The following is a 22,150-nucleotide window of genomic DNA, read 5'->3' as shown; positions in this document are numbered from 1 at the left end:
TTGCCCAAGGACACAACAACAATTTTTGCCTATATTGCACCACTGTGGCACCTGGTGTTTCCAGCAGTATCCCATCCAACAGACACTAACCAGACCTGGCCCTACTTCTGCTTCTGAGATCTGACGCCACAAGCCACATCTTGCTATAGTAAACTTAGTACCAAAGGGTTACTCAGAGTGTGAGACAGTTTAGTGGGTACATCACAAAAAAGATTGAAATCCACAGTTCTAAAAAATACATTAATTTGCGACTATTTTAAAACAAAGAGGTGAATCAGATGAACTCTATATGAAATGACAATGGCTCTCCTACAGTTTACCTCCAGCTCCTTCACGGGGGCCAGAGGAAGTGACTCACTGCTTGTGAATCAGAGCCAAGTGTTTTTACAGACACAGCAGGCTCAATGACGGAGGTGGATTTTATAGAAAATCACTGTAAACAGAGGCTGACCTGCAGGACTGATGGGGCTTCATTATATTTGATTATACTCACAGGGGGCGTTTTTGACATTCAAATTTTTCATATCGATATTTGTCATGATGGGCTGAAAGAACCTGTGCCTGATTTTTTTCCCCATGGATTTGAGCAAAGCAGTACAGATATATTGTATTGAGGTCAAAATAAGTCTGCATCTAATTATAAAGCCTTTTATTTTCCAATCATCAGGAAGTGCGCAGTTAGCATGTTAGTTGTCGTTAGCTCGGCTCCAAATTCGCCCCTTTAACTGCTGGCCTCAATGAGTTTCATTTGACTAGAACTGAATATTAATCAATCATACTCACTTAGTCCACTTTTTTATACAGTCTATGGTCTGCATCTAATTAAAAAGTTTTCTATTTTCCAAACGCCAGGAAGTGCAGAGTTAGCATGTTAGTTGTTGTTAGCTTTATGGTGACTGCAAAACACCGCGCTGGTGGCTGAAAGTTGTAAAAAGCGCTTATAAACTCATCATGGTGGATAATTAGGATGTCTAGAATGTATAAGGTCAGTGAGGAATAACTTTGGACAACTGCATACCCATAAACTGTACATATAAATGGACATAGCTAACCTGCAGGCTGATGCGTTCCAAATAGGAAGTGATCATGGGCGCGCTGTTGCACCATCGATTCCGGCTCCAATTCACTTTCTATTGAAAAGCTGTCGCCCCTCTCTCTGTCACTGCTGCTGTTAGACTTGTCATTTTGATCTTAAAATATTCGTATTAACTCACTCTACATGATCCTGCGTTTTTTTATTTTGCAATATTTTCCATAAATGTAGATATGAACATTAATAACAGGCAAATCAGAGACCTTCTTTCCCTGACGTTGCTTCCGCTGGAGTTACCAACAGGTTTGATTGACAGCGTTACTAAGTGCCCGCTTCCTGCTAGACCAGCAGTGTAGGCGGGAAGGGGCATTACCTTCAGTAGCCCCGCTCCGGATTGGCTCTTTGGTTGCTATGATACTCGCGGTCGGAATTCCAAATGTGGAACTCTGCTCCAAAATGCTATGGGTGACATCACACTCACTTATTCCACTTCTTTATACAAACTATGTGCAAAGTAACTCTGTTTTTCATGTTTTTACTACAGTCAAACACAGGTACACGCCTCTAATAAGAGAATGCATCAGCTCTATCTGTCAAAGCCATTTACGCCATTTGACATTTAGATAATCACTGAGATCTAGACTTGCAAATTAAACTCATTTCCGGTTCACCGTATAACAGGGTGTTTGCAATATGGCACTGGGAGAGCTCCAGTCATCTACACAGAGGATGACGCAGAGTCTGCAGGTGCTCTGCCCTCACACTGGGGCCGAGTTCTGTCATTCTGCTCGGGTTTTTACAGTCGCATTAGTCTGCTTCCTGTTAGTTCATATTCAATCCCCATGGTCCCCTGTGTCTCTTTTAGCTCATGGGGGGGTGGGGGGTGATGGGGGGTCGTGTTGTTCCTGTTTTTGGAGTTTACGAGTTCATGCATCCACATCCCGACTGCTGGGATTTTGAGGTTGGTAAAGTGCTAAGCTACTACTTGGCTCAATTTCATTTTTTCATTATATCTTTATTCATACAGGGAGAGCCCAATGAAAGTAGCAAACTCTTTTTCAAAAGCACCCTGTTCAAATACAGAACGATACAAACAAAAACAAACAAAATAATTGCATAGGTCCATTTAAAACATTAAAAACATTAGCAGATGTGATTATAAATGTTAAATATTACAAATACCTGGAGTTGTGTTTTGTTTCATTCACACATGTTTGAGCAACACTTTATTATTAGTATTCATCAATCTATCCAGTTTTGCATGTCCTTGAAATTTAGTCCAAAGTTCAACAAAAAAGTGAGATATTGAGTCAGTCCAAGGTCGTCGTCTGAAACAAATACATTTTCTACAGTGCTGTTTTCTTCTGACAGACAGCGATGGCCAACCTACTTTTTATAGAGTGTAAAGTGATGGGTTTATAATTCATCACCTGTTATGAAACAAAGGGCTGAGTGAAAGAGTGAAAGTGAATTGGAGCCAATTGGAATCGATGGAGCCAGAAGCGTCCCCATGCTCACTTCCTGTTTGGATCACGGCAGCTAGCACTTTTGCTATGTCCATTTATATACACAATCAATGGTATAAATGAATGTTAAAAATAAAGTTGCAGTTTGAACTAAACACCTCTCCCCTCCACCAGCGTTTCAAATCAGACCTGCTTTCAGTTACAGTAAGAAAACGCACTGTCCACATATGAACTCATTAGCTAATAACCAGGTTCCTGTTTATACGATAAAAATACTGTAACTTAGCTGTATTCATTTGCATTTAGAGCTTCAATGACCAAATGTCTTTATAAATCTTAATATAACATCATGTAAAACTTGTAACTGTTTTTCGTACCTTATGAAGTAGCAGCAGAAGATGAGGCTCAGGATGAAGACGAAGATGCCTGTCCCGAAGATGACCATGTAAATGTTAAGAGGTAGGTCCTGGAAGGTGATGGGCGGCATGGTGCATGACTTGTTGGAGTAAACCAGGCCCAGACCACAGAAGCACCCTGCACACACACACAGACAGACACACACAGACATGAGCAGATCATGATTGAAGAGGGATATAAGGCTATGATACAAACAATAAGAAAAGATAAAGGTCCTATATTACACAAAATGGACACTTGTGAGCTTTAAGCCATGTTAGAATGTTCCTGCTTCCTCAAAAATAAACCTAGAGTTGTGTTTTGTTTAATTCACACATGTTTGAGTAACCTTTTATCTCCAAAGCTCAAAATGCTCTGTTCCACCTTGTGATGTCATGTTCTACATTTATTTCTATTTGCGAAATGTTCAGCAGTTACCATAGAGATGCAATGCACATATTAGCAAACACACACAAAACCGTTTTAAGACTCAAAAAAAATATACAAAATGGATTCAAACAGCACATTATCAGGAGCCTGCAATAAATACCAGTGATCATGGTCCTGTTTAAGTGCTGAAGTGTGTAGTTAGCATGCTAGCTGTTGTTGCGAGGTTAATTCTACACAGATCTGAGCATCTATGGAGACAAGCACATGCCAAAGTGTCCACTAGAAAAGTTACTTAGTGCACCTTTAACATAACACAAAGTGAAACGAAAGCTTATATATACTGGAACGACTCACACATTCATACACCAGCGTACGCAGACACTGGGTGCGAGGTTGGTTAAGTGTCTTGTCCAAGGACACAACAACAGCATTCATCTGTAGGAGTTGGAATCGCACCTACAATCTGTGGGTCAACCAATATACCAATGATGTGTATGTCGACTCGAACCACCAACTTTGAGATCAGAGGACAAACACTCACTAAGCTACTGTCTATTGACATTCAGCTCGGACATGTGCTGTTGTTGTTGTGTCCTTAGGCAAGACACTGTAAACACTCTGCCGCCTGATAACCAACATAATATAGGTCCAGTAAAGAATGGGCACAATGAGATCCAGTGAGCATTAACATAACATGAAGAAAAGGCAAACAAAAGAGCGTCTGGAATTCTTTGAAAAGGTGAATTAATTCTATTAACTGGACTTAAAGACGTAAACACACTGACGCCGTATCCAGGCAACAGGTTTAGCTGGTAATGAGGCGAGAGGGCGCTGCTTTGTCCCGAGGTCAGTGACAAGACAATAGTGGATCAGATGTTCTGTACTTACACAGCTCATTGTGTGGATAATATGGTAGAGGGAGGTTGTTATGTAGTTTAGTTCAATTCAATTTATTTTTGTAAAGCCCAAAATCACGACAGCAGTTGCCTCTAAGGGCTGAACTTGATAATTGATTTAACCGAGAGACAGTTAGAAAATCAACAATGAAACTGAAACAGACAAGCAAATTAATCAACAGAAAGCAAGCAAATGATAACTGTCCCAGATTATCCCTTGTCTTTAGACGCTCCTTCTCGGCAAAGAAAAACTCGAAAAACCTGGGGATGAACGATTTGAAAAAAAAAAAAAAAAAACACAGTGTGACAAGCATTCTGATTCAATTTGCAATTATGTATTAATAACAGGATTCAGTTGAAAGTTCACATTTTAAACATGTCCAGAAGAATTGACAAAAAACTGAAAAATGAAATAATAATGCAAAGAATAATGCAATGGATTTATATAGAGCTGTTTTGAACACTAAGACGCTTTTCAGAGCATTTCTCATTCAGTCCACACTTGATGGTGGTAAGATACTATTGTAGTCACTAGACCTGTCACGATAACACATTTTAAAGTTCGATATATCGCTGTAAAGTAGGTAAAAATATAGGTGATAATACTGAAACTCATTTATGCCACTGTTGTGGTTTAAAACAGTACTTTTAAACCACAACAAAACAATTTTAAATCTACAATATGGTTAAAAATCATAAGCTGCAATAAATAAACAGAAAAATGAAACACTTCAGTTGTTACCGTTTGCATCTTGTAATGAGTCATTGAAGTAATTAATTCAATCTAAATCTAATCATACAGCCAAAAATAACCCAAAATGTCCCAGTAGTGGGAAGAAAAAGCACACATGATAAATACTGACCATAAAATAATAGTGTTCCAGCTTTCATGTACTGAACAATCAGTCAATATACTGATTATCGTGACAGGTCCAGTAGCCACAGCTGCCCTGGGGCAGACTGACAGAAGTGAGGCTGCCAATCTGCACCATTGGCATCTCTCACCATCAACAATCACTCACGCACACACCACTTTCATACTAGGTAGTGTGGGTGAAGTGTCTTGCCTAAGGACACAACAACAATTTTGACACTGGCACCGCCCCCTGTGACACCTGGAAGTCCCAGTGGTCTCTCATCCAAGTATCTGTAATGCCTCAGTCGTCCAGGCCTGACCCATAGCAAAAGACAAAGTTTAAATCTGTCAACTGGACAAATCGTTGTAGGAGTGAAACGATTTGTCCAGTTGACAGATTTAAACTTTGTCTTTTGCTTCTCATCCAAGTATTAACCAGGCCTGGCTCTGCTTAGCTTCTGAGATGTGGCAAGATCAGGCTTTGACGTATGAACTGAGTAATACAAGAATCACATTTCAGAACATGTTTGTACAGATCTGAACCACAGGTTTAGCAGTTTGAAAAAATTATCTAGTGACTTGAGAATAGGGAATTGAAATCGCAATTTGAATGGGCAAAATTAGCACATCGCAAAAACTGCAATTTTTGAAGTAACACACAGTGCCACCACAAACAACAAAATCTCCTTATCTTATTGAAAATATCTTATTCTGCAAAAAAACTGCTAACCATGTAATTTAGCTCTGCACAAGCAATGTTCTGAAATGTCCCTGTGTGTCAGATGCCCTCCCTGTGTCTCCATGGGGTCTTATTCTACATAAAAACTGCACCCTGTAGTTAAGATCTGCACAAACATGTTCTGAAATGTCCCTGTGTGTCAGATGCCCTCCCTGTGTCTCCATGGGGTCTTATTCTACATAAAAACTGCACCCTGTAGTTAAGATCTGCACAAACATGTTCTGAAATGTGAGTCTTGTATTAGTTTACCAGTTCATATTTCTATTTGTGTCTTTTTATCACTTGTCCTGGATATTTAAAATCTGAACTTTGAACAAAATCCTCTTATTAAAACACATTCTGATGAGAAAAAATACAATTAGATATTTATCCCAAATCATTCAGACTTACATGAGAAAAATGAGGAAACAGCTATATGATTTAAGATTTAATAGAAAACACAAAAAGAGGAACTTGTATGAAACTTGTGTAACCTTCCAAAATAACAGAATCTGTTTTAGCACTTATCTGATATAATGTGTTGATTATAGATATGGTAAAGGGTCACATTTTTATACAGCGCTTTTCCACCTTCAAGACACTCTAGAGTACACAGACACTGGGAGCGAAGTGGGTTAAGTGTCTTGCCCAAGGACCAGTGAACACAGGTGAGTCTGAACAAAGGCCAATGTTATAATTTGCAAATTATACAGTCTATATATAGACTATAATTTGTGTGTATATATATATATATATATATATATATATATATATATATATATATATATATATATATATATATATTATATATATATATATATATATATATAAAGACACAATCGCAACATTTATGAATTTTCCTTGTGGCCTTTTCCAATATAAATATAATGTAAACAATAGGGAAAGCTGTGTCCTGCCCCCTATGGGAGTATGACCTCATTGCATATTCTTAAAACTAAAAACAACCAGTAAAGTCTAGTTTTAGTGTTGTATTTTCCTGTAGCACGTTTGAGACTCAGAATAACACTGACCACTGTATTAAGTAGATGGGCTAATGTTAGCTTGTTTTCCTTTGGGGTGTATTTCATGTGTTTTTGAATCCTGTTCCTGAGGAGAGCCTGACCGCTCACTATTTTGGTTCACTGTGACCTACTGCAGCGCTTCCTCCTTTTTCTATTACGCAACCGCCTTAGTGATATTTTTGAAATTTCCTTTAGGGATTTACAAGAATGGCTGAAATTATGAACTGAGTCTTGAATAAGGAGCAGCGATGAGGATGAAATTATGTAGTTTGTCCACTGATCCAAAGGTTGGTCGTTTGAATCCTGATCTCAACATAAACAGGTTGGTGGTGCGATTCCAGCTCCCACAAATGAATACTGTTTTTGTTCACCTTCAAGGCTTTGAGTGCTATATAAAAATGTGATAATACCATGTGACTATTTAAAATTGCTGATATGGATTTTGATAGATCAGATATCAGTTCCAAGATATCAGTTCAGTCCATATCTCATTTTGGTCTATAAACTGGTGTAATAAGACGATTTAGTGGACAGTGTTGGGACAAAACACCTCGTAATATTTTTCAAAACTGTTCTGTAGATACTTTAAATGATAAACAACAGATACAAGACTCATTTGGATTGGTTTATATTGGGCATCAGCAGATACTTAAAGCCAAAGTATTGACATCAGCGCATCTCTATTTAAAATCCCCGAAAACTAGGGTCGAAACGATATATGCATTTAAACACGGACTTCCACATTAGAAAGCTGCGGTGCCCAATGGGAGCTGACGTCACCGTAAACGTTGTTAATATTCGAGGGGAGCCCATGTGAGGCTTCTTGCCCTGAGCCCCCAAATTTCTGTTGAAAGACCTGAAAGAAAAAGTTATAGAAAGCTTAAGTTTATGAATGGACTGCTAAATTAATCACAAAAGTGCAGAAATGTCAACTTTTACTTGTTTACACTTTTACTACAAGTTTATTTTCTTCTTTTGTCAGATCATTTTGTATATTTTTTGTATATTTTTGATAGTTTGTCAATAGACAGTTAACTTGATATTATAATTTTGTGTATGTTCAAGGCAACTTTTGAAATTGGCCAAATTGTAGAGCAAACCAGGCCTTCCCATTAAAGCCCATTAGCTGGAACGAGTAACTTATCCCCCAAGCGAAATACAACCAAATGGGCTTCTATACACTGTTTCAACTCATGTTTTTACAGAACCCATATGAAGTGCTTTACAATAATTTACTATACAAGAACTCATATTTGCATTACAAACAGGAGTTGTATAAGAAAGTCACTGGAAAACTGCTCCAGCCCAAACACATGGCCTTTCCATTACAGGTCTGGCCTATTGTCTGCTTCTCTTAGCCTGTGTGTGTGTTTGTGTGTGTGTGTTTGTTTAACCATGAAATAGATTATCACTGTAGCGGTGCAGTCTGCAGTCAAGGTCAGGAGCAGGAACATAATGGGGGAGGGAGACAAGTTAGGAGCAAATGTGGAGTTTGGACAGCAAGCTTTAGACAGAGGTGTGGGAAGTAGTCAAAATTTAAAGGGCGCATAGTACACTGTTTGTTTTTTTTAATCCATGTTGTAATGTTGTTTCCTCATCACAGACAAACCTGGAGTTGTGTTTTATTTCATTCACACATGTTTAACACACAAACCCTCCACATAGGGAGTTCTTCTCGCAAACTGAAAAGACTTTGTTTCAGCTTATGATGACATGTTGTAATACAGGAAGTGCTGCACTGTGTTTTTAAACTTCATACATCTTCATTAGTATCATTTTAATAATTTCAGCCCTGGAATTCCCAATCTGTACAGAACTCAAGGAATGAAACAAAAGACAAAACTCCAGGTATGTTTTTGAGGAGGTAACAACATTATAACATGGCTTAAAGCTCACAAGAGTTAGTTTTGTGTAATATAGCACATTTAACAATTAGGTGAGAGTACTATTTAAAGATGTACAATGTAACTTTTTTTGGTCTAGTTACCTGCTTGTCTCCATGGAGATATTATTGCTTTTCCTGGATTTTTTTTGGAATCTCAATGGACAAAAGCAGGCAAGTTACAGGTTAGATATGTGAAGAGGTGACTCCGCTGCTCACAGTAAGAGTATATAGTTTAAGGTTAAGTAATTGAATTCCAAGCATGATAATGTAAGTTTAATGCCATACTGAGGAACATTCTTCACAAAGCAATAAGACCCCCTTGGAGACAAGCAAGTGACAGGCCCTCCATCAGGAAAGTTACATAGTGCACCTTTAGAACGTAACATTTATTTTATAGAGTTAATATAATCAAGTAGACAAAACATTAATTCTTCATTAGTATTATTAGAATTTTGTAGTATATTACAAAGAATATACAAATATTGGATATCACAGGTCAAAAACTTCATTTTCTAAAAGGTTTTTAGGGAAAATGTGTCCTCTGCATTTGACCCATCTTTCACTGTTGCTAGGGCATCTCATCAGGAGCAGGGGACCCGTCTCTTTGATCTTGTTGCTAGGCTTGGTCAGGACTACCTTTGATTGTACCTTAGATTGTACCCATATTTTGGGTTGATGGGGAAAACCGGAGTGCCAAGAGAAAACCCACACAGGCACAGGGAGAACATGCAAATGCCCAGGCTACCTGAGGATTGACCCCGGAACCTTCTTGCCGCGAAGTGTGAGAACCAGCCACTTAGGCACTGCCCACTGTATTTATTTTTCTAGTGTTTGACCCTGGGCAGACATCTCCTCATTGATGTATTGACATGTGAATGTAGGTCAGGAGATGATAAGAAAACAAAGCAGCCGACATTAAGTTTGAAAGGCTGCAGAATTATGACATTCCCCAAGGGCCATAGTTAAGGCCATTTCATTCTGATAGTACGATATACAATTATGGGGTACCACAGGGGTCAGTGTTAAGCCTCTTGCATTTAGATTTTTCTTCGATGTCGTTCTCTACGGATACTTAACAATTTTAACATTACTTGTGATAACTCATCAATAAAATCATATTTGATTAAATATATACACTGAAAAAATAAACAAAACAAACATCTTGATTTAAAAAACACTGATGACTCAGCTTCAAATGAGAGAGCTACATGTCCTAAAAGGGAAGCAGAGTTTGAGGTCAGGTTAACCCAGGTAAACAGGCCTAACCCTTGACTCATCACACTCCATTCTTAGACTGGCCAATATTATTTTGATGATTATTTTGATGAATCCTAATTTTTGGGATTCATCAATTTTTGTCTTTCTATATAAATTCCTTGAACATAAATTAATAGGCTCAAACGCGCTCGGACCTCTCACACTCGATCCTGGTTCTGGGTGAAATGAGAAATATCCGTCCAAATGTTTTATTCTATTTTTATTTTGTCTTTTTGTCAAACTGTTGTCTTTTACTACCAACTCCTTGAACATAAATAACAGAAACTTATTTGTTTGTTCCTTTATATTCTGAACTCTGCTGCAAACCACACACAGCTTATGTCTTCAACATTTATTTGAAAAGCAAAAACTTGCACGGTTTATTTCAAATGAGGTGTTCAGATCTTGAAAAAAGGAAGCAGAGTTTGAGGTCACATTAACCCAGATAATCGGGCCGATGGACTCACCACCTGCTATAACCCTTCACACCTCCATCTCCTCCAAAACACCGACAGAATAAGATGAGCCGAGGAGCTTACGTTACTCACTTTGATCAGGGACTACAGCAATACAGCACTGATTAGATCAAAGACATAGTAATCAGAGAAATCAGTCAGGCTATTGTGTCTATTGAGTTCTACCTGCTCCTCCAAAATCCATCTTCTGCACAAAATGAATAGGAACCTTGGTTTAGACCAGGAATCGGCAATCTTTAACACCCAAAGAGCCATTTAGACCCGGTTTCCACGGAAAAGAAAACAGTGTTGGTGCCGTAAATACTTTTTCACATCTAAAATGAAGATAACACTGTATATATTGTTTTGGTTTTTTTACCTTTACACTGTGTAAACAACTATAGTATTTGCAAAATATCTGCATAACTATTTATTTTACGTGGTTAATGGGACTTCTGCTCATGAACCTCTGAGCACAGTGTCTGCAAATTGGTTCTGTGAATGACGCTTATTTTGAGCAATGAAAAACAATATAATTTTATTTTAATATTTCAAGATCACAATAATCTTCCAATATAGAACTACAATTTTAAAAAAAAGAACTAACACAAATAAAATGCATTTCAATTAAATACTTATAATTTATTTTCCCAAGCCACGCAGAGCCACAATATAAGGATGAAAGAGCCAGATGCAGCTCCGGAGCCACGGGTTGCTGACCCCGGTTTAGAATGTGAATATCGGACAGTAAAATGCTTTCTAATCAGATGAAGAGAGCACACAGGACTTATTTTGACCTCAAGTGCTTAGACAATACATCTGTACTGGGGACAACACAAAATTAATTTTCCTCAAATACATGAAAAAAATGGGCACAGGGCCCTTTTCTTAAATTAGGGGATGCTCTTGAGGATCCTATATTATACAAAAATTAACTCTTGTGAGCTTTAAGCCATGTTGTTACCTCATCACACACAAACCTGGAGTTGTGTTTTGTTTCATTCACACATGTTTGAATAACCCTTTATTATTAGTCTGTCTACATCTCCAAAGCTCAAAATGCTCTGTTCCACCTGTGATGTCATGAAGCGGTAGTTTTCAAGTTAACAGGTACATTTCACCTTTTGTTCAGTGGAGATTGGCAATTCCTAAAATGATCCAAATGATTTAGAAATGATCCAGATGATTGATTCGATTTACTGGTCAATCTACGTTCCTACCCTCACCTAAGGACGCCTCCTTAGGGAGGTGTTCCGGGAGGAGGCCCCGGAGAAGACCCAGAACACGCTGGAGAGACTATGTCTCTCAGCTGGCGTGGGATCGCCTTGGGATCCAACTGGAGGAGCTGGAGGACGTGTGGGGTGAGGGAAGTCTGGGAGTCCCTGCTTAAGACTGCTGTCCCTGCAACCCGGCACCGGATAAGCAGAAGAAAATGGATGGATCCAAATGATTCTAGGGAAGGTGTATGGAGTTTAAAAACACAGTGGAGCACTTTCTGTATTACCTCATGACATCACAAAGTGAGAGAAGAAAATAGTGTAATTTGGGCCCTTTAATGTACAGTTTTATTTGGAGTCTGAATAAATCAGAAAATGAAACTCAAAAATATAGGTTTGAGTGCAATACGCTTCAGTTCCAGATGTGGAAACACTGGTGTGGCTCTTTTTAAAACATAAATACTTACAGTTTGTATTGTCCAGTCCTTGTCTGGAATTGAATCGTTGATTTATTTATATGTAACCTTAAATGTACTACTTGTTCCACCTTGAAAATGAAAGTGAAAGCTGTGTGTAAATTGCATGCTGGCTCTACCCCATAAAAATTTAATCTTTGTTTATAGGATTCAGCCGTGTCACATTGTCGTTTTGGCACAAATGAAAAAATAATAATAATCTGTTGCTGGCTATTACGTAATCTGACGTGACCACAGGGGAAGTGATGTTTCCTATTCACTGCAAGTGAATAGGAAAACATCTTAAACTTATAAATATCAATTTGAAACTTGTGCTGTAGTTTACTCACAGAAATGTAAAAAAAAAATGAAATTTATTACAAGTTTATCATCATGTAAAGTTTACATATGAAAATAAGACATTTTATGTTTAAAAACCATAGACTGTATATATGTAAATGGACATAACTAACCTGCGAGCCACAGCATTACAAATAAGAGGTGATCATGGGCTGTGTTTCAGGCTCCCTCTCTCAAGAGGGAATCGTCATTTTTGTCTTAAAATGTTCATATTAACCCGCTCTATGTGATCCTGGCATTTTTATTTTTTGCTTTTGTGTCTGTAAATCAAGATATGAACTTCTTTTTCCCAAGGTTGCCCATGCTAGCATTAGCAACAGGTTTAATTTACAGCATTGCTAAGTTGCCGTGCCCTCCTAAATCAGTAGTGCGAGCGGAAAGGGGCATTACCTTCCACAGCTTCGCTCCAGATTGGTGCTTTGGTTGCAATGATACTCGATACTAGTCGGAATTCCAAACATGGAGCCTGTATCTCCCCTTAAAATGTCCACAACATTTAAAAAAAAATATCCATGGGGGTCATAGATTATATTGCAGACACAAGCAGAATATGTCATTTTCTTTGTTTCATTCTCTTGCTCTCTCCAGCCACACATTCTCACTGATCACTCTGCTTTAAGTAACTCCTGAAGCCAAATGAATACGTTAACATTTGTGTGTGACATTTTTCTCATCTCACGGGATCAATACGGCCTACCTCCTCGGTCCACTCAAGAGTTCTGATATAACACTCATCTGAACCACAGACTGTATAAAGAAGTGGGCTAAAGGAGTGTGATGTCACCCATAGAATTTGGCTCCAGTCAAATGAAGCTCATCGAGGACAGCAGTTACAGAGGCGACTTTGGAGCTGAATTACATATTTGGAATTCCGACCGTGTGTATCATAGCAACCAGAGAGCCAATCCGGAGCTAGTCTGTTGATGGTAACGCCCCTACTCGCCCACACCATTGGTTTAGCAGGGAGCAGGAGCTTAGCAATGCTGTCAATCAAATCTGTTGCTAACACTACCGGGAGAGACCTCGGGGGAAGCAGGTGCCTGATTTGTCTGTTATTAATGTTCATATCCTCAGTTATGGGCACAATAGCGAAATAAAAATACCAGCATCATATAGGGCGAGTTAACATGAACATTTTAAGTCCAAAATGACGAGCCTGACGAGCCAGACTTGATGGAGCCAAACGTGCGCCCATGCTCACTTCCTATTTAGAATGTGGCCACTAGCAGGTTAGCTATGTCCATTTATATATACGGTCTATGATCTGAAGGTTTGAAAAGTACCTTCTATAGCTCGTTATCACTTCATTCTAGTATTGATTTGTTGCAGCTCTTTGTCTGCAGACTCTTTATTTAAAAACGGTTCTCTGGGATTATTCTGCTTTATTGTTACTGTATCAGTTTCAATATTATTGTTTATTTATTATGTTCTCTGTAGTGATATATCGTGCTTTGAAATTTATTATTGTGACGGGCCTACAAGTACTCACATCACAACTTCACTCATCGAGAACCAACCACAAGCCGATCAGGAGAGGCCTTATTGACGTCAGCACATCTCTGTCCACACCACAGACTGTATATGTAAATGGACATAGCTAACCTGCAAGCTGCCATGTTCCAAATAGGAAGTGACCATGGCTGTGCTTCCAGCTCCATCATCTTGTCACCCCTCTCTGTAACTGCTGCCTCATAATTTTGGTCTTAAAATGTTCGTATTAACCCACAATACATGATCCTGGTGCTTTTATTTCGCCATTATGTCCGGAAATAAAGACAACAACAATCAGGAGCAGGAAGGGGCATTCAACAGCCTGGCTCCGGATTGGCTCTTTGGTTGCTATGATACTCATGGTCAGAACTCCGCTCCAAATTGGCCCCTATAACTGCTCGCCTCGATGAGCTTCATTTGACTGGAGCCAAAGGCTATGGGTTACATCACACTCACTTAGTCCACTTTTTTATTCAATCTATGGTCCACACTGTTCTGAGTGTTTATGTTAAATGCAATAGGATCAATAGAAGCATGTGAGGGCTGGCAGAGCATGTGCGGGTGAAGTATAGATTTCATGGCGTACAACTGTTGGCCCTAAGTTTTGTTCGCATCACATCACTGCGTTCAAATGAGTCAATCGTTGTAAACTGGGTATAGTGCTGACACAGTAGAACAATAGAATGGACTTGGATGTCCGTTAAGAGAAGTTTGTCTGGGATTAAGTGGAATATTTGCCACATGATAATAAAACAACAACATTCATCCAATAGCAGCAAAGATTAAATATAATAAACACATTTCACTCCTTGCCTCAAGTGGAGGAGTTGAAGTATCTTGGGGTCTTGCTCACGGGCGAGGGGAGGATGGAGCGTGTGACTGACAGCTTAATCAGTGCGGTGTCTGCAATGATGCGGTTGCTGTGTAAGACTGCTGTGGTGAAGAAGGAGCTGATTCCAGGGGCAAAGCTCTCCATTTACCGGTCAATCTACCATACACTCATTTATGGTGCTGTTTTAGTCCTGGTTTAGTCCTGTTTTAGATCTCTGGTCCTACCCTCACCTATGGTCATGAGCTTTGGATAATGACTGAAAGCACAAGATACAAGATACAAGCTGATTAAACGAGTTTCCTCCGCAGGGTGGCTGGGCGCTCCCTTAGACATAGGGTGAGGAGCTCAGTCATGCGGGAGGAGCTTGGAGTAAAGTCACTGCTCCTCCATGTATAGAGGAGCAGCTGAGGTGTCTCAAGTATCTATGTATTCCGGATGGCTTCTGGACACCTCTGCTGGAGGGCTATGTCTCTCAGCTGGCCTGGGAACATCTTGGATTCAACCCGGATGTGTCTGGGGTGAGAGAAGTCTGCTTAGAGTGCTGCCGCCGCGACCTGGCCTCAGATAAACAGAAAAAGATGGATGGACATTTCAAACTGGATTTAGAAGATAAGGCTCAAACTGATCTCCATATCACACCTATAATAAAAGTACATTTGTTTTTTGGCTCTTACCATATAGTACCGGTATAGATAAGTAAAGTAAAGTAAAGTAAAGTAAAGCCTATTTCAGTATCAATACGTTTTATCTTTATCTGGGCATGGGTTTCTTAGGTATGGGGTTATTGTTAAATTGTTCTCCTTGTGGCAACAGACCTAATTTTTCATCATTCTGAAACCATGGATAGATTTTTCTGACAGGCTTTGGTAGGTGAGTCCTCTGTGAGAACTGAACAATATTTTGTCCTGGATTAGGGTTAATATCTTTAATATCGCTGTAATTACTGCACAAATGATGTACCGGTAAATTTTTCCTGGTGGTGGAGTTATGCCATTAGACCATTATTACCTCTCATAATGCTATATCCTCATAATGCTAAATGTTAAAAACAAAAGACACAATTATGGTTACAAACTGTATACGGTTCAGCTATTTGAAGGTTTTTGTATGTGATTATTTCTTTCAAAAACAGTGAATGGCCCATAGCGTTAAATACTAGCCCCCTGCCCTCCAACAACAGCCTGTATTTATCACTGTCTGATGAGAATGGCTTTTGTGCTTGTTTGTGTCATTGTTGCACAAAACACCTGAAGCCCCCTCAACTCCAGCCACAGATCTGGGTCGTTTCCCTTCACAATGTTTAAGGCCTGTGCAGATGGATGCTCACGTTTGCCTCCTCTCTCACTCTGTCTAGCCACAACTGCATAACTGGAACAATAAAATGTAGGCGAAATTGTAAACAACTACAGATTTATTTATTTTTTATTGCAATATTTTTTATATCATTTGACTGTACTTTTGTTATAGGACCCTTATTATACTGTTCTCTGATACGTTACAATGTTGTTTGCTCATCACAAACAGACCCGGAGTGGTGTTTTGGTTCATTCACATATGTTAAACACTTAAACCCTACATATTTAGGCTATTTCTCTCAAACTGAAACACTCAGAAAACATAACTCCAGGTAGGTTATTGATGATGTAACAAAATTATAACATGGCTTACATACTCACAAGAGTCAATTTTATGCATAAATACGTCTTTATCCCGCTGCTTGGAAGATAACATCAGTTTTTTCAGTCATTTTAATATACTTGAGCACAAACATTATAGTGAATATTCTAATTAATCATATCTCTAAACAACAATGGCGACGAGAACCAGCCAACGTCTCCCCCTCCTCTGATAATAACTAGCCGTAGCTTACTTGCAAGCAGACAGTATTATGGGGTATTCTGCGATGGGTGGAGCCCTACATGGCCACTGACCTATATTGGCGCAGTCACAGGAGGCGTTGCCATGGCACCCGGAGTAGCAGATGCAAAAAAGGCAGGAGTGGAAGTAGTTTTTTTTTAAATGTTATTTTAGGGACAAAGAGAGCTGTACAACACAATATGCTCGTCTGGATGTCAAAGGTAGTGATAGTAAACCAAGATACTTATTTGAATAGTATAGAAAAAAAAATAGGATGAAATTGGATCTTTCCTTAGCTTTTAGAATTATCTTTATTTATCAGAACCAGACAGTGTGGAACTATCAAAGAAACTACTTATAATTTGTACATTTCAACTCTTATAATAGAGTTGAATTTACACATGATTCTACTATTTTTTGATAATTCTAAAATCAAAATCTAGGAAAATTTCAAAATCTAGGAAATTTTTGGTCAGTTAAAGACTGCAGTGCGATTGCATGACACAAAAGGGGGAGTGGCAAAAGCTCTCAAAACCGTTGGCATTGGTTAATATAGGTATTGGATGATACTTAAAGGTCCTATATTACACAAAATGGACTCTTGTGAGGTTTAAGTCATGTTACAATGTTGTTACCTCCTCAAAAACATACCTGAAGCCGTGTTTTATTTCATTCATACATTTTAAGTAACACTTTATTATTAGTCTCCAAAGATCAAAATGCTCTGTTCCACCTTGTGATGTCATGAAACAGTAATCTTCAAGTTAACAGCTCCTTTTATCTTTTGTTCAGTAGATTGACAATTCCAGGAGCAAAAATTATCTAAATGATTCTAGTGAAGGTGTATGGAGTTTAAAAACACCATGGAGCACTTCCTGTATTACCATATGACATCACAAGGTGGAAAAGAGTCTTTTCTGTTTGAGAGAAAAACTCAGCCTAAATATGCAGGGTTTGTGTGTTAAACGTGTGAATGAAAAAACACAGGACTTTGTGATGAGGAAACAATATTATACAATAAAGCAGAAAATAGTGTAATATGGGCCCTTTAAAGCCAAAGTATCAATATTGGTATTGGAACTGAAAAAGCTGGATCACTGCATCCTAAACAACTACAGCTCTCTCAAAAATCGGTACCAGGAACCATTATCAGTATCGGGAATCGTTATCTAGTATTCACTATTTTCCTTGGATTTCAGTATCGTGACCACACTGAGCTGTGATTTTGCCAGTGAGTCGTCTGGTGGGGGTTTGGCCTACATTCACAGTATATTCACACAAAGAAGCTGCTAGTTCTGGCGCAGAAACAGAGCATCCCATGAAATATTCAGGACTTCACATGGGAGAAACGCTCCAGCCTTAAGAGTGGCGGCACTGTTTTTAAGCACAAACTAGGTTAAGTTCAGAGCAGCCAATGTCACGTAAAAGCACTACATGTGTCATATATAAACGCCAAGGTGAATGGGAACATGCAAAACAACAGCACAAGTAGAGTTATTTAGAATAAATGCAAAATCAGATTATCAAGTAAAAAACATATTAAAATCTGCAGTACATTTTCCTTTAAAAATAAAGGGAACAAAAACTGGCACTTTTTATATAAATGTGTGCTGTATAACTTTCCTGCTTGTCTCGGTGGTGATGTTCACAAATCACAAATCCAGACTGATCTGTCTCGTCTCAAGCCCGGTCAAATGTGATCATCAGATCAATTTATTTCAGTGACAATGTGAAAATAAGGAGCTCATTGGTCACAAATAAAATCAAATTTATCTCACCTCAGATTAACAGAGTTTAGGCTTCGCTCAGTGATTCTGTAGAAATCCACCATGTTTTGTTGTTGATTTTTTTTCCTTTTTTTTTATACAGATGGACCATGCTTGTCTCTGATTGGCTAATCCACCTGTCACTCAAATCCATTTGAAAACAAGAACTCACATCTTTGTAAAGTATTGAAGAAGTTTGTGTTCTTTACCTTAAATGTTCCACAGTAACACTAAATTAGTCCATTTCCATAGAGACAATAGTCTGACCCCACTAGGCCAAGCCACATGTTAGGCTTGTGGAGAAGCGAGCAAGCTCACATTAAGAAAACATGCATTTCAAGGTATTTTTTAAAGCAACAAAAGCGTCTGTAAATGAATAAATGTGCGGTATAATGCATACTTTGGAACCTTCCAAGCAATGTAATAACATCTCAATGGAAACAACTAGAAGTTACTTTGTGCTTTAATTTTACAGTTCACTTTTTGTTCAAAACATGAGCCTTTACCAAGACATTTGTTTGAACACATTTGTAATGGACTGCAAAATATGTTCTTATTATCACTACAGTAAAAATCTAAACAAATATTGAGTCATTTTTTTGATATCGTTGATTCCTGATGCCAAGCTGTATCCGCCTAGTACCGGCGTCATGTTTGGGAGCAGAATGCCACTCTTTGATTCAGAGTGAAGTCCCGTACAATTTCCTCTGTGGAGAGCAGGGCATCCGAGCCACACAAAGAGTCTAATTGTTCGTTGTTGGACGTAGCACCATCTGACCACACAGAGGCGCTCTAAAAGTCACAGGAAAAGAAGACCACTAATACATCATACGCCTTGTGACAACAGGAGAGAAGGGAGGGTCCAATATCAAAGTTTTATAGTCAGGATTATTGTAAAAAATATATACACATAACCAAACGACCAAACAATAGTCAAATCCTCATGTTTGATTCACATAATTCGCGTAGACGAAAAATACCATCACTGCACCATCACTACAGCATCATTACTACACCGTCACTACACCTTCATCACTACAGCATCACTACATCATCACTACAGCATCACTACATCACTACACTCCACCATCGCTACAGCATCCCTACATTGTCACTTTACCATCACTACACAATTGTACTACACCTTCATGTGACACTTGTGAAGAAAGCCACAGGAAGTGAAACATGCAGGTGAACAAAGGCAGGTAAACAAACTCTTCTCACACAAAGAATCGCTCATTCTAAGTTTAAACCTGAAGACAGAACATTTAGAATATATGATATTTGTCTTGCTGTCATGGCCAATAGCTGTGATTTGTTTACAGGATATCAATATCCTAATTTAAAATCTATAGCAGGACCCAGTGACCCATACATTACAGTTGTATAAGTTCCCCAATCAACAAATTTACCCTTTATGACGATTATGTGACCAGACAGACACTTTTAGCTTCATTGCTTTTGCACTAACTAGAAAGAAAAAATATATTTTTCAATATTGAGCAAAAAAAAAAAAAAAAAAAAAGGAAAAGAAACAATACCCTAATATCAGCTCTACATCCCATAGTCTACTCATTTCCTCTCAAGAACAGAAGGGTTTGAGAATGAGGGAGTTTCTATACAAGACAAAGGAGCTGCATGGCTTTTGACAAATGGTGAACTGGAAAGAGGAGCCAGTGTTATAAGCATAAAGAAATAAAATAGATCATGTTGTTTTCACCATAACAAGCAGCATCATATAACTGAAAGGACACTGTCAGCCTATTTGAATGGCCTATCATTTCTTTACAAAGCCACAATGAAGCCTTCAATGTAGATTAATATTAGTCGACACGAGATGGGCCTTTAGAATAACTACACAATGAAAATCTTGTAAATACAAAAACACACATTATGATACCCCATTCATGTCCACTATAAGAAATAGAAAAGCACCCATACAATACTGGTATCAGATTTCAGCGTCGATATTGAACATTTTGATGGATCGGACATCGGTTTAGTTGATATCGATATCATCATCACCATACACCATCATTACACCGTCACTAGACTACAGCAACTGGGATGCAACTATAAGAACTACGGATGCACCGATACAATACTGGTATCAGATTTTGGAGCAGATGTGTTGGATACAGGTTGAGTCGATATCGGTTGAGTCGATTGCCAATATTTGATTATGTTGGCCCAAAACACCTGGTAATATTTTTCAAAGTTTTTCTGCATTTACTTTTTTCACGAATAAAGGGTTAATTAAAGGAAATATATTAAGTTTTCAGTCTCTGCCCTGGTATTGGTTGATATTGAGAATGGCAGATACTTACAGCCAAAGTATTGACATCGAACATCAAAACAGAAAAAGCTGGATTGGTGCATCCCTAATGAGAACTAATGTTTTCAAGTAGCCTATAGGTCAATGGGTTTATGGTAGGTTAATTAGAATACCTTACAATGTAGGTTAGTCTGAAAAGAAGTACCAAAGTAGAGTGACTTAAGAAACATAGGCCTACATCATTACAACATCATCACCGGTCGAAATCACTCAAGTCACTTTACCTGCAATCTACTTAATTCTCTATATGTTGTACTGCACATAAACAACATCAGTTATTGTGCATAGGCCAATAGTAATTTAGTAATTTAGCAATTTAATAGCTGTTAGACTTAATAGGTATTTTGTTGTATTAAATATGCTACCAGTCAAAAGTTTGGACACACCATCTCATTCAGTGTTATCATTTTTTAATTTTTACTACATTTTATATACATACAGAAGACATCAACTATATGAAGTACGATATATGGAATTGTGTAGTAAAAAAAAGTGAAATAATTACTACTACTACTACTAAATATTTTTGGACGGCCACTTTGAGGATTTGCATATCATCATCATCATCATCATCATCATCATCATCATTATTATTATTATTATATATTTTAAAAATTTAGAGTTTTACGTCAAATATTTTACTTCATATATTTGATGTCTTCTGTAAATATTTAAAAAGTACAAAGTAGTAAAACTAAAAAAAATCATTGAACATGAGGGCGTGTCCAAACTTTTTTAACTGGTAATGCATGTAATGTTATTTAACTTATTTTTTGACTGCATATTCCTAATCTGCTGTTGCAACACTGAAATTTCCTTTTTTGTGAATAAATCTTCTCTTATGTTATTACCCAATTAAAAAAAACTAAAATAAAACATAACCTTATTTATTTGGGCAAACCTGTTTAAACACTTCAAAATAGTGGTGTAAAAATAGCTGTTTGTGGCCTAGCATCGCGATAAATCTCACCGTTACACCACTGGAACGGGTGCATCAATGCGCCAGAGGGAGTCCTCACAGCCGCCGCTCTCCACGCCGCAGACCCCTGTCCCTGTCCGGATGGATGCCCCCCGGAAGAGTGGTCCAAGAAGCACACGTAGACGTCAGCCCGCAGTGTTGGGTGAAGGTAACCGAGACAATGATAATGTGGAACAAGCACAGCGTCGCAAAAACGGAATAAACGCACAATAACACGCTAAAGGAACGAGGGGACGTCACATATCCGTGGGCGCTGCGTAATCCCGTGAAACTGAATAGATGAAGGGTGACTATCCGGCTGTGTATCCTCCTCCTCGCGGTATGTTTAAGTGTGTAATTATAAGAGAGTGTGCACGACTGACCCAGTATCAGCAACAGAGTGAGAGGGGAACTAGACGAGCGGCTGCGTGCGCAAGTCCCGCCCCCAAACAGAGGACAGGCGCACGGATAGACCAATCACAGAACAGCATCCGAGTCCTCTGTT

General features: G+C 38.5%; 1 protein-coding gene across 2 annotated transcripts in view; it reads right to left on the bottom strand.

Moving 5' to 3' along the window:
* rnf122 (ring finger protein 122) overlaps nt 1–22,042 on the bottom strand; it is a 30,360-nt gene extending 8,318 nt beyond the window's left edge. For both annotated transcript variants that reach the window (XM_033972759.2, XM_033972760.2), the window contains exons 1-2: nt 21,658–22,042; nt 2,877–3,033 (exon numbers count right to left, since the gene is read on the bottom strand). In XM_033972759.2, the coding sequence (XP_033828650.1) occupies nt 2,877–3,033; nt 21,658–21,682 (182 nt within the window). In that variant the 5' untranslated portion in view covers nt 21,683–22,042. The remainder of the gene's footprint in view (nt 1–2,876; nt 3,034–21,657) is intronic.
* Between the last annotated feature and the right edge of the window lie 108 nt (nt 22,043–22,150).

The sequence above is a fragment of the Periophthalmus magnuspinnatus genome, chromosome 9 (assembly GCF_009829125.3).
Source record: "Periophthalmus magnuspinnatus isolate fPerMag1 chromosome 9, fPerMag1.2.pri, whole genome shotgun sequence".
Classification (NCBI taxonomy): Eukaryota; Metazoa; Chordata; class Actinopteri; order Gobiiformes; family Gobiidae; genus Periophthalmus; species Periophthalmus magnuspinnatus.
This window is presented reverse-complemented; position numbering and strand designations above follow the sequence as displayed.